We start from the raw sequence: 11,657 nt of genomic DNA on the forward strand, positions 1-11,657 counted from the left end.
GTGGTTATTGATATCTTATTTTCGATATTAATACAACGAGCATGTATATTATCAACTTCCGATCTTAATTCGCCAATTTGATCTACTATATAATTAAGGAATGAGCCAAAATTACTAGTATTTTTAGGAATATGATAATAATACTTAAAATCAGGTTTCTTATACTCAGTAGAGGGCCTAGTATTCTCCTGTTTTACTTAACTATTAATTAAATTAACAACTTAATTTAGCTTTTAACCGTATGGCTCTGATAACAATCGAATGCAACTAAATTCCAACAAAGTCGTAGTTAGGATACCAACTATAATACTACTTATACCAACAACAATACTTGTTAATTTATGATACCAACCGTAATACTATGATGATACCAACGTATTGTAGGATGGTATTTCGTTACTACTAAGGATGGTATTGGCTATATATCTCGTTGGTACTTACACATAAGGTATTTTTTTTAAAAAATTACGAAAATGACCTTAGTAGAGACCAACTTGGACTCTACCTACTTGAGGCCAAGAATTTCTGAATTTCATATAGTTGCTCTCTCAGTCTCTCCCCCACTCTGGTTGACCACCACCCACAAATTCATCAACATTTCCGCTGGCGGCGGCTTATGGTTGCCGGAAAATGGAGGGAACATGACTTCCGATTCTTCAATTTCGCCAAATTCCGACCTCAAATACTATGAATTTTACAATTTCTTGTCCTGTCAAATTCTGGGGAAAATCCTTCAAACTAAGCTTTGCTTCTTTAGTTTCCTGGCTCCTTGGGTATTTTCTATCTCCTCTTTACTTTTATTTAGTAATTTTATTCCAAATTCGGAAATCTAATTTTAAAATAGAGCCGTTAGAAAGTAGCTCATCTTAGCCGTGACTTGACCATCGGAAACTATGGCTTTTCTTGCATTATTATGATAAATTGGGTGATAACAGGAAAATTCAAAGTTAATTGCAAATGAATATACAATCAAGAGAAAATCTAAGTTTAACTTGTTGATAAATGATTGTTGTTTATCAAATACTAAAAGCGTAAATAAATATATTATTTTTTGTATTATTCATTGTAAAGCCGCTACTTGAGATAGGGGTTTTGCCCCAAAACCGTTATTACCTCCAAATCGCTACTTTGATATTTCATGCCTATGATATTATGGATTTTCCCCTTAAATAATGAATTATGTTTTTTAAGAAGATAAACTTGAGCTCCTTCAACAATCAAAATTATGAATATACAATTAAAGTATTATATACTACCCCTGTTACTTATTATTTGCAGAGGAAAAATGTCTAATTGTTGCAAATAATATGAAATAGAAGTACTTTAAACACTTACCACTTGCGTTTATATTGGGGTGTGCACATGAGTCATGATTCTAATTACGAGACTTAAATTAAGCACAAGGAGTCAAACTATACAGTAGTCCGTACATTTTTATACTTAATTATTCCTATTATTTGAATCAATCAATGACAATGTTCAGCACCTTTTGCTTTTTATATTTAATTACTGGTGAGATCTGAGTATACAGTATTTGAATTACATTATCAGTCCCATTACATTTGTCTGCTTAAACACATTTCTACTGTTATCTGCCATACCAAACACTTTTCATTGTCTGAGCTCATTTCTGAAACCAAAAAAATGGATGTTGGAACTGTGTTGTCCGTTGCTCAAACTCTGTTTGCTGCTCTTAATTGTTCGGAGCTCAAAGAGTTGAGCTCCTTGTTCGGCTTTGGGTATAAATCCCAACTTGAAGAACTCCAAAAGACCGTCTCCACTGTCAAGGCTGTGCTCCAAGATGCTGAGATCAAGCAGGACCAGCTTTCTTCTGAAGCACAACACTGGATTCAGAAGCTCAAGGATGTTGTTTATGATGCTGACGATTTGTTTGATGAGTTCGTCACTCTTGTTAAGCAGAAGCAGCTCATCAAGGGTCAGAAACTCTCCAAAAATGTGAGTCTCTTCTTTTTTCGTTACAATCCTATTAAGATAGCTTACTCTATGTCCCAAGAGGTTAAGAAAATTCGGAGGAAGTTAGATGCTATTGCCAAAGATCACTCTCAGTTTGGCTTTAGTATTGATTCTCAGCCTATCAGAAGGAGGAGGAGGGAGCAGACATGGTCTTCCATCTACGAGGGTAGTATCATTGGGAGAGAGGATGACCTGGAGACACTTGTAGTTCATCTGTTGAATTGTTCTACTGTTCAACAAGATGTTTCATTTCTCTCTATAGTGGGAATCGGGGGATTGGGGAAAACTGCTCTTGCCCAACTGGTGTATAATGATCCAAGGGTCACAAGTGCATTTCCATTAAAGCTGTGGACTTGTGTCTCTGATGTTCAGGAAGAGTTGGATATTGAAAGTATACTTCGTAAGATTTATGCTTCAACTGGTGAAAGGCATGAGGAATCTTCTATAGAAAGGTTACAAAGCAAATTTCGAGAAAAAATAACAAGCAGCAAATACTTGCTCGTTTTAGATGATGTATGGACTGAGAATCGCAATCACTGGCTTAAGCTTGTAGAGTGCTTATTGGGAGGTCAGAGGGGAAGTTGTGTCGTGGTAACAACACGGTCGCTCAAGACGGCCCAAATTGTAGGAGGTGATCGAACATATGAACTCCAAGGGTTGTCAAAGGAGAATTCATGGTCCTTGTTTAAGAAAATAGCATTTGGATCAGAACACTTAAGCCCCGACAACGATTTGTTGAAGATTGGCCGAGAGATTGTTGAAGGGTGTGCCAGTGTCCCTCTTGCCATAAGAGTGGCAGGGAGTCTTTTGTATGGTCAAGACAAGAGTAGATGGATATCATTTCAGGAGATTGGGTTATTCAACTTCAGAGAAAGCCAAAAGGATATCAGGACTATACTCATGTTTAGTTATCATCAACTTGAATTGCCCCTCAAAAGTTGTTTCACTTACTGTGCGTTGTTCCCAAAAGACACTGTCATTAAGAAGGAGTTGTTGATAAGCCTTTGGTTGGCACAAGACTATATTGTTCCCTTATATGTTGGTCAAAGGTTGGAAGATGCAGTTGAGGAGTATTTTACTATTCTGATGCGGAGATGTTTTTTTCAAGATGTAGAGCATGATGAATATGGTGACATCATTTCTTGTAAGATACACGATCTGATGCATGATATTGCTCAAAATGTAGCAGGGAAGGAAATTTGTATAAAAAATTCTGTAACAGACAACATGGATAGAGAAGTCCGGCATGTTTCCCATGTACGAAGTAAATCCTTGCAACACTCATTTCCTAAGACCCACATTCGTTCCTTTCTGGATGTTGGTGCATGGAATGATGGTTCTGTGATGGACGAATTTTCCTGGAAGGCAATAGCAGAAAGTTTGAGTGTTGTGACGGACCGATCTTCCTTGAAGGCATTAGTAGAAAATTGGATGTGTTTGAGGGTGTTGGATTTGAGTAAGTCAGGTATAAAAAGTTTGCCACACTCAATAGGTGAATTGTTGCATTTAAGATATTTAGATCTCTCATACAATTATGAGCTGAATGTGCTTCCTCAATCAATTACCAAGTTATATAATTTACAGACATTGAAATTAAGGATGTAACTCCGCCAGTGGGTTTCCCGCTGCCAGTCCCAAGCCTGGATAAAGGAGGAGGGTTACGGTAGGCCAGTGACAGCCAGTATAAAACTTCGTCACATCCCATGACATGAGCCAAACAGATATTTTCGTGGGGGCGTTCCCTACTCAGCGACGCGCTGCACTTCCTAGACCCGGGTGTAGTGATAAGTATGCAAGGGTTGCTAGGTCGTCGCCCAGAAGCGACGCGCCACATTGCCCGAGTGTGGTGTCAAATGAGCAAGGGCGTGCCATTGGGGCGTTCCCTACTGAGCGACGCGCTGCACTTCCCAGACCCGGGTGCAGTGATAAGTATGTAAGGGTTGCTAGGTCGTCGCCCAGAAGCGACGCGCCATATTGCCCAATTGTGGTGTCAAATAATCAAGGACTTGGAGTTGGGATCAGGAGGGAGCGTGGGAGAAAAGAATTTAGTTTGCGGATTGGTTCTTGGAATGTGGGGTCTCTTACGGGAAAATCAGCAGAATTGGTAGAAGTAATGAAAAGACGACGCGTGAACATCATGTGCCTCCAAGAGACAAGATGGACAGGAGAAGGAGCTCGAGGCTTGGTTTTGGGGTATAAGGTATGGTATGTTGGGCAAGAAACGAGCCACAGAACAAGGAATGGTGGAGCTAGGAACGGAGTTGGTGTGGTTCTCGATGAGAGGTTGGCAAAAGAGGTGATCGAGGTCTATCGGAAGAACGATAGGTTGATAAGGCTGAAGTTGCTATGTGGCAAGGAGATTGTGAATGTTATCAATGCTTATGCTCCCCAAGTGGGTTTAGATGCAGAAGAGAAACGACAATTTTGGGAGGACCTAGACGAGGTGGTGCAGGGTGTCCACCACTCAGAGAAGTTATATATTGGAGGGGATCTAAATGGGCACGTTGGGGCGAGCCGAGATGGCTATGAGAGTGTCCATGGAGGCTTTGGGTATGGGCAGAGGGACGCCGGTGGTGAAGCTATTATGGATTTTGCCCAATCATATGATTTAATTTTGGCTAATACTTGGTTTAAGAAGAGGGATTCACACTTGATAACTTTTCGGAATGGAGCAAATGCAACTCAAATAGACTTCCTGCTCACAAGGAGCATAGATAGACAAAGTTGCATAAACTGTAAGGTTATCCCAGGGGAGAGTGTGGTCACCCAACACCGGCTATTGGTAATGACTATTCGTCTGAAAGAGAAGGCGAAGAAAAAAGTTAGACAAGAAGAACCAAGGATAAGATGGTGGACCCTAAGGGATGCAAAAGCTAAGGTTTTTACAGAAAAGGTAATTGAAGAAGCGGATTGGGATGGAGAGGTGGATCCGGACATGACCTGGTTACGAATGAAGAACTGTTTCCTAAGAGTGGCCAAAGAGGTCTTAGGGGAAGTAAGGGGAAGAACTTCGGTACAGAGAGATACTTCGTGGTGGAATGAAGAGGTGAAAGCAGTAATTAAGCAAAAAAGGGAATGCTATCAAGCCTTAGGAAAATGTAGGAGTGATGAAACCTTTGCAGCGTATAAGGAGGCTAAGAGTAAGGCAAAGGCAGCTGTTCGCCAAGCAAAAGAAAAGGCATATCAGGAGGTTTATGAAAAGCTTGATTCCAAGGAGGGAGAAAGGATCATTTATAAGATGGCAAAGAGAAGACAAGAGGCAAGGAAGGATATTGGCATGGTGAAGTGTGTCAAAGATAAGAACCAAAGGGTCCTAGTGCAAGAGGAGGGCATCAAAGACAGGTGGAAGGGGTACTTCGATGAATTATTTAATGGAAGTAATGGAGTTGTGATAGGAGATACCTCTATGAGTGATGAAGAAATCAACATGGAGTATGTGCGAAGGATTAGGAGAGTAGAGGTGGAGATTGCACTGAGGAAGATGAAACCTAAGAAGGCGGTTGGCCCTGATGGGGTACCGATAGAGGTGTGGAGGTGTTTGGGTAAGATTGGTATTGATTGGTTAACAAACCTTTTCAACAAGATATGGACGGCTACAAGGATCCCACAAGATTGGAGGAAGAGCACCTTGGTCCCGGTTTATAAAAACAAAGGAGACGCTCAAGATTGTTCTAACTATCGAGGAATTAAGCTTATGAGCCATACTATGAAGTTGTGGGAAAGGGTGATTGAACAAAGGTTGAGGGCATGCACAAGCATTTCAGATAACCAATTTGGTTTTATGCCTGGGAGATCTACTATGGAGGCAATCCATTTGATAAGACAAATGATGGAGTTTTATAGGGTAAAGAAGAAAGATCTTCATATGGTCTTTATTGATTTAGAGAAGGCATATGACAAGGTGCCAAGAGAGATACTTTGGTGGGCAATGTTGAAGAAAGGTATCCCACGAAGGTATGTAGACCTAGTTAAGGATATGTATCGGGATGTGTCAACAAATGTGAGGACATGCGGAGGGTTGACAAAAGATTTCCCTATTACAATCGGATTGCATCAAGGGTCTGCATTAAGCCCTTTTCTTTTTGCAACGGTTCTAGACGAATTAACTAGACCAATTCAAGATGAGGTTCCATGGTGTATGCTGTTCGCAGATGATATCGTTTTGGTGGATGAGACTAAGGATGGGGTTAATGTCAAGTTGGAGCAATGGAGGCAAAGGTTGGAATCTAGAGGGTTTAAGCTAAGTCGGAGTAAGACTGAATATTTGGTATGTCGTTTTGGCACTCAGAGGGGGACAAGCAATGAAGTGGTGAGTTTGGATGGAAAGGATTTGACCATGAGTGAATGTTTTAAGTACCTAGGGTCGATCATCCAGAAGAATGGTGACATTGATCAAGACGTGACCCACAGGATTAAGTCAGGGTGGCTTAAATGGAGAGCGGCCACGGGAGTGCTATGCGACCGCAGCATTCCCTTAAAGTTGAAGGGAAAATTCTACAGGACTGCCATAAGACCAGTGTTGCTCTATGGTACAGAATGTTGGGCTTCTAAGAAAGAGCATATTAAAAAGATGGAGGTTACGGAAATGCGCATGTTAAGGTGGATGTGTGGAAACACTTTAAGAGATAGAATCAGAAATGAGGTTATTCGCAAGAAAGTAGGTGTGGCGGGCATTGTAGATAAATTAAGGGAAAATCGTCTGCGTTGGTTTGGACATGTAAGACGGAGACCCGAGGGTGCACCGGTGCGAAGAGTGGAAGAGTGGGACCATGGAGGGATTAAACGAGGAAGAGGGAGACCAAAGATGACTTGGTTGGAAGGAGTGAGGAAGGATATGAAGTGCATGGATTTACGTGAGGATGAAGTTTTGGATCGTAAGGGATGGAGGAGAAAGATTTATGTTGATGACTACACGGAATAATCAAATTTGGTTCATGTTAGCCGACCCCACTTTTGGGATTAAGGCTTTGATTGATTGATTGATTGATTGATTGAAATTAAGGATGTGCAGACAGTTGAAAGAGTTGCCAAAAGATTTGATGTTGGTTAACTTGAGGATATTGGATGTAACTTATTGTGAAAGTCTGGCTGATATGCCAAAGGGCTTGAGTAAGTTGACTTGCCTTCGTGTGCTGAGTATGTTTGCATTGGATGGATCAAAGACAAGTCAGAAGCAATGGTTTGATCAACTGGGGGAGCTAAAAAGACTTAACAGCCTGAAAGGTGAGCTTGTTGTCAAAATCAGTTTATGTGAAAATGCCAGAGAAGTTAAGGAAGATATAGATAGGGAAGGAGCATATTTGAAGGGTAAGGAACATCTCAAACTTATTAGCATAAAATTTGAGGATAAGGGGACTGATGAAGGAGGGAGATTAATGGAAGAGCTGCAACCACATCCGAATCTCAAGGGATTAGAGTTGTATCGTTGTGTTGGCATGAGAATGCCGAGTTGGGCTAGGGAAAATAAGTTGGCGATCTTTCTCCCTAATCTTATAAGATTGGAATTTTTCAAGTGCGGGATGGAGGACTTGACATGCCTTGGAAATCTTCGTCATTTGGTATTCCTTGAACTTGTTAACTGTTTGAATTTGAAGTACATTTTTGAAAAGCGTGCATTAGCAGGTGGCAGTGATCCAAATGGATTCTTTCCCTGCCTGAGAAAACTAGTTATGGAGGGCCTTCCAAAGTTGCAAGTATGGACAATTTTAGGGGAGCAGGTGGGAGATATTAACAGCAGCTTCAGCATGGCACCAATACCACTTCCTCAATTGAAGTTTTTGAGAATATCTCGTTGCCCAAATTTAAGATCAATTCTGCTATGTCCCAACTTAGTAGAACTATTTATCCTAATGTTCAATAAAACACTCCAAATAAATGTGCATATTACAAAATTGGGGGATGAAATGGCGGGTGCAAGTGCCAGTAGTACTGGTTCTAATACTATCTTATCTTCATCCTCTTCTTCAAATGATATTTCCAAATTCAGGAAACTTCAAGTAGATGATGTTCTATGGCTTAATTCGTTTCCCAGAGTAGTATTTCAGTGTCTTGATGAGCTGCGTATATTGATTAATAAGGAGTTGGAGAGTTTGAAAGAAGCTTTGGATGTGCTCAGTAGCTGCTCGTCTTCGCTGCGATCCTTAAAAATCGGAGATTGCCACAAATTGAGGAGTGTTATTTCTGGTGGATTGGAATGTCTCACCGCCTTGGAGGCTTTATCAATCTCTAATTGCCCTAATGTAAATTTATTGGGAGAAGAAGAGGGAATGAACACTAGCATGCCATGGCCATCCTTTCCTCGCTCCCTCCGTAGCTTGTCATTGTATAATCTCCCAAAGCTTGTGGTTCTTCCAAATTGGATGCAATCTTTGGCAGCCCTCCATACCCTTGACATTACGCTTTGCCGGGGATTGGAATCTATGCCGGATTGGATGCCTAAACTGACTTCCCTCAGGAAACTTGGACTCTCTCAGTGTTCAGAACGCCTCAAGGAAAGATGCCAACAACACACTGGGGAAGACTGGCCTCACATAAAACACATCCCCTGCATTCAATTCTAGTACTAGTCGGTGCCAGTGTTGTATCTCTTGTGTACAGGTAATTTGTTGCCCATCCTAAGACACAAAGTTTCTGCAGAAGTGCAGATGTAGGTGATATATTCAAGCTAAGATTTATCCAAACTTGACTTAATGATGTAAACTAAATTCTATATTACAGGTTATGATCTTCACTTAAGTTAAGAGGCTTTTGATTTGCTCGTTAGTACACAGAAAAGCAGATTTGCACACATTCGTCCTACCCTAACCTATAATCAAGTTTCAAAAAAGCTCAGTTCCACGTTAAGGTATTGACGTTGCGAACTGGAATTTCTCACAATTTGACAGGGTTTATGCTATTTTCTGATTTCCTTTCCATTTTATATGGCTTAGCATTTTTGGTCGATTAAAGTACTGCTTTTCTTTCCTGTGTTCAGGGTTTAAATTGATATATTAATCATGTGCTGCGGCATTACATTATATATTTCAGCCAGTAGGTCTAAAATGAATTAGAATACGATTGTATGTTTTGAGCTGCTACAGATGCATAATGCCCATTCTCATCTGCTACAGATGCATATTGCCCATTCTCATCAGCTACGGATAGGATAATGTCACATTCTTCATCTGAAAATTGTAAAGTCAGTTGTTAAGTAGTGAACAACCTTTAATTTCAGTTTATTGTGTGATAATTTGAATCTTCAGTCTTCACTTAGCCTCGCTTTTTTATTTACTTGCAGTGTACAGATGAGGACTTGAATGCATTTGTTGGTCTGTTATACTCAGCCAGAATCCAAGATGATCTCTTGGTGTATATGGCAGCACTACATCCAGCTTGAAAAGTTCATTAGACCTCGCGACAACTTTCATCTAATCAATCAAGATAATCTAAATGCCTATTACAGTAAAAACTCTTTTGTTCTGTCTTTTCAGTGTGTGTGTTGGTGTATCCGCTTTAATATTTTTCCTATTTACGTTACTATTTTCACTATATTGGTTTGCCAAATGCAATAATCTATGTTTAATATTTTATTATCTATATGCTCAAATTTATTACTCAGTCAGCAACTCTTATATCTTTGTCTCTTGATGTTACTAGGAGTTTGGTTTTACGACTCAACCTGGAAAATTTTGTGCTACTTATCTGTTTAATTTTCTAAGTTTCATAACCTTTATGTTAATAGCAAGTGTAAATGGAGTGGACGTTGTCCCATCATCTCCCCCAGGATTGACCTGGGTTCGAACCTCACCCCACTCCTCCTGTGATAGGAAGGGCATCCCCGTATCTTACCGTGTAAAAAAATATGTTGGCTATCCATACTGGACACACTTGGTTGCAAGAAAAATGAAATGAGTGAGACGGAGTAGTTCGTATTATATAAGTTGCTTGGATGAATTAGTAAATGCTAGTCTTATTAAACTAATATGAAGTCTAAGTATTGATAACCAGCTCATATCTACGTTTGATACATGTGGATGCATTGACATTGAAGGTTACATATACTCAAGACCTGAGCATCAAATTAACCAAGAAGTATGAGTATATCAATCTATCCACCCTTGTTGGAAAACTCGCTCACCATAAGCCGGTGTGCTACCTGGGTCGGATCCGGATATAGTCGGAGCTTAGCTTCGGCGAACCGGATGGGCATTCCAAAAAAAAAAGAATTGATCTACTTCACCCAAACACACGCAAGTAAAATAAGACATAGTTGAGTAATATTTGTGGCAAAGATGATGAAGCGAAACAATTATGGCTCTTCTACCAATAATCCTTGCAATCATTATGTTGACAACCATTGTTGTGCAAGAAGCTGTCCAAGGTGTTGCTGCAGACTCTAATTAGCAAGGTTTTTCCCCAGGGTTTTCGTGCACTCGGTTGTGATATATCTATTTTATATAGTATTTTACCCCGTCTCTTGGTCGTAATTGTTAGTGTTTTTGGCTCTTTTGAGCCACTTTGATTACTAATTATTGTTTTCTAGTGTTTTAGTAGTTTTGGTTGAGTTTTGCAAGGACTTGCACATTTGGAGCATTTTCCAGGGATTTTATGAAGCTACTACGAGCATTGGAGGAGCACGACCGATATACCAAGGCAATTGGACCAAGTAGTCAAACCCCAAGGAGGAAGCTCGGATTGGGCCGAATGATCGGGGCCCAATCAAGAAGTCCAACTTGTCCAAAGTGGCCTTGCCCGGCCAGGATGGCTCCGCTCGAAGGCGCGCCCGGTCGGGCGGGGCGGAAGAAGCAAGACGCCCGATCTCGCGCCCGACTGGGCGCGAGAGAAGACCTGATGGAGAAAAGGCACGCCCGACCGGGCGGTGTGGCGTCCGACCGGGCGCATGTCTTTGGAAGTTAATTAAGTTGATTTTTAGTTCGTTTAGGATTTTGGAGTTTAATTTAAATACGATTTTGTTAAGTAATTTTTGGACCTCTTCTCTTAGACTTTCTCTCTCTACATAGTTTTATTTCCTCTCTTGTTTTTCTATCTCTACAACTCTTCAGCTTTGTTCCAAATACAATTGATTATTTCCGTTAATCTTGGTAACAATTTCTCCTCTATTATTTTCAGTAATTTTATTCTTTATTTCATGATGTCTTGTTTAATTGCTTTGATTAGTTTAGATTTAATTATGCGTGAGTAGTTTTCTTTTTAGGGTTTATGGGGATCCATAAATAATATGAAAGGGTAATTTATTGTTGTTGATTGTCAATGCTTAACTAACTTCCTATTGATTGATTTAATGCTATGCAACTAGACTTGCGCAGGTCTTTTATGTATGAGTTTAGCAATATTGATTCGAGAGATGAGAATTGATGTTTAGGCTTAGTTTCAATAGGCGAACTAATTTATAAATGGTTAAGTCGAGATTCGAGAGATGAGATTTAATACCGGCAGATTAACTCTGTAATTGTAATACGTAGCGAAAGTCCTTTATGATCTGATTAATTGATGCACTAATGATTGATTATTATGTTTTACCCTGGAATATTATTTATTGGTGAACCTATGCCCTAGGTCTTTTATTCATTGATTTCTCCCTACTTTTATTCTTCATAGTATAGTTCCTTTTTATAATAACAAATTGGTTACTTAATAATTTAGATTACTTTTAATTAATTAGGAATAAAAGAATTGTTTTCCTG

At 39.9% G+C, this 11,657-nt stretch overlaps 1 protein-coding gene across 2 annotated transcripts; it reads left to right on the forward strand.

The window, feature by feature from the left end:
• Positions 1-564: 564 nt before the first annotated feature.
• Positions 565-9,537, forward strand: LOC145581944 (disease resistance protein RGA2-like). Of its 2 annotated transcripts, XM_081638983.1 has the most exons (5): positions 1,375-3,291; positions 3,340-3,575; positions 6,977-8,571; positions 8,692-8,818; positions 9,251-9,537. In XM_081638983.1, the coding sequence occupies exons 1-3, from the start codon at positions 1,645-1,647 to the stop codon at positions 8,532-8,534; spliced, it is 3,441 nt and encodes a 1,146-aa protein (XP_081495109.1). In that variant the 5' UTR covers positions 1,375-1,644; the 3' UTR covers positions 8,535-8,571; positions 8,692-8,818; positions 9,251-9,537. The 2 variants fall into 2 exon arrangements, 1 of the variants encoding a protein (XP_081495109.1); XR_014099708.1 differs by lacking the exons at positions 1,375-3,291; positions 3,340-3,575; positions 6,977-8,571; positions 8,692-8,818 and adding an exon at positions 565-773.
• Positions 9,538-11,657: the final 2,120 nt, after the last annotated feature.

The sequence above is a fragment of the Chenopodium album genome, chromosome 15 (assembly GCF_948465745.1).
Source record: "Chenopodium album chromosome 15, dcCheAlbu1.1, whole genome shotgun sequence".
NCBI lineage: Eukaryota > Viridiplantae > Streptophyta > Magnoliopsida > Caryophyllales > Amaranthaceae > Chenopodium > Chenopodium album.

Coding starts and splice junctions, on each gene's coding strand:
- LOC145581944 (XM_081638983.1), top strand. CDS start 1,645: ATGGATGTTGGAACTGTGTTGTCCGTTGCTCAAACTCTGTTTGCTGCT. Junction 3,292..3,339: donor ACATTCGTTCCTTTCTGGAT/GTTGGTGCATGG, acceptor TTTTCCTGGAAG/GCAATAGCAGAAAGTTTGAG. Junction 3,576..6,976: donor CAGACATTGAAATTAAGGAT/GTAACTCCGCCA, acceptor ATTGAAATTAAG/GATGTGCAGACAGTTGAAAG.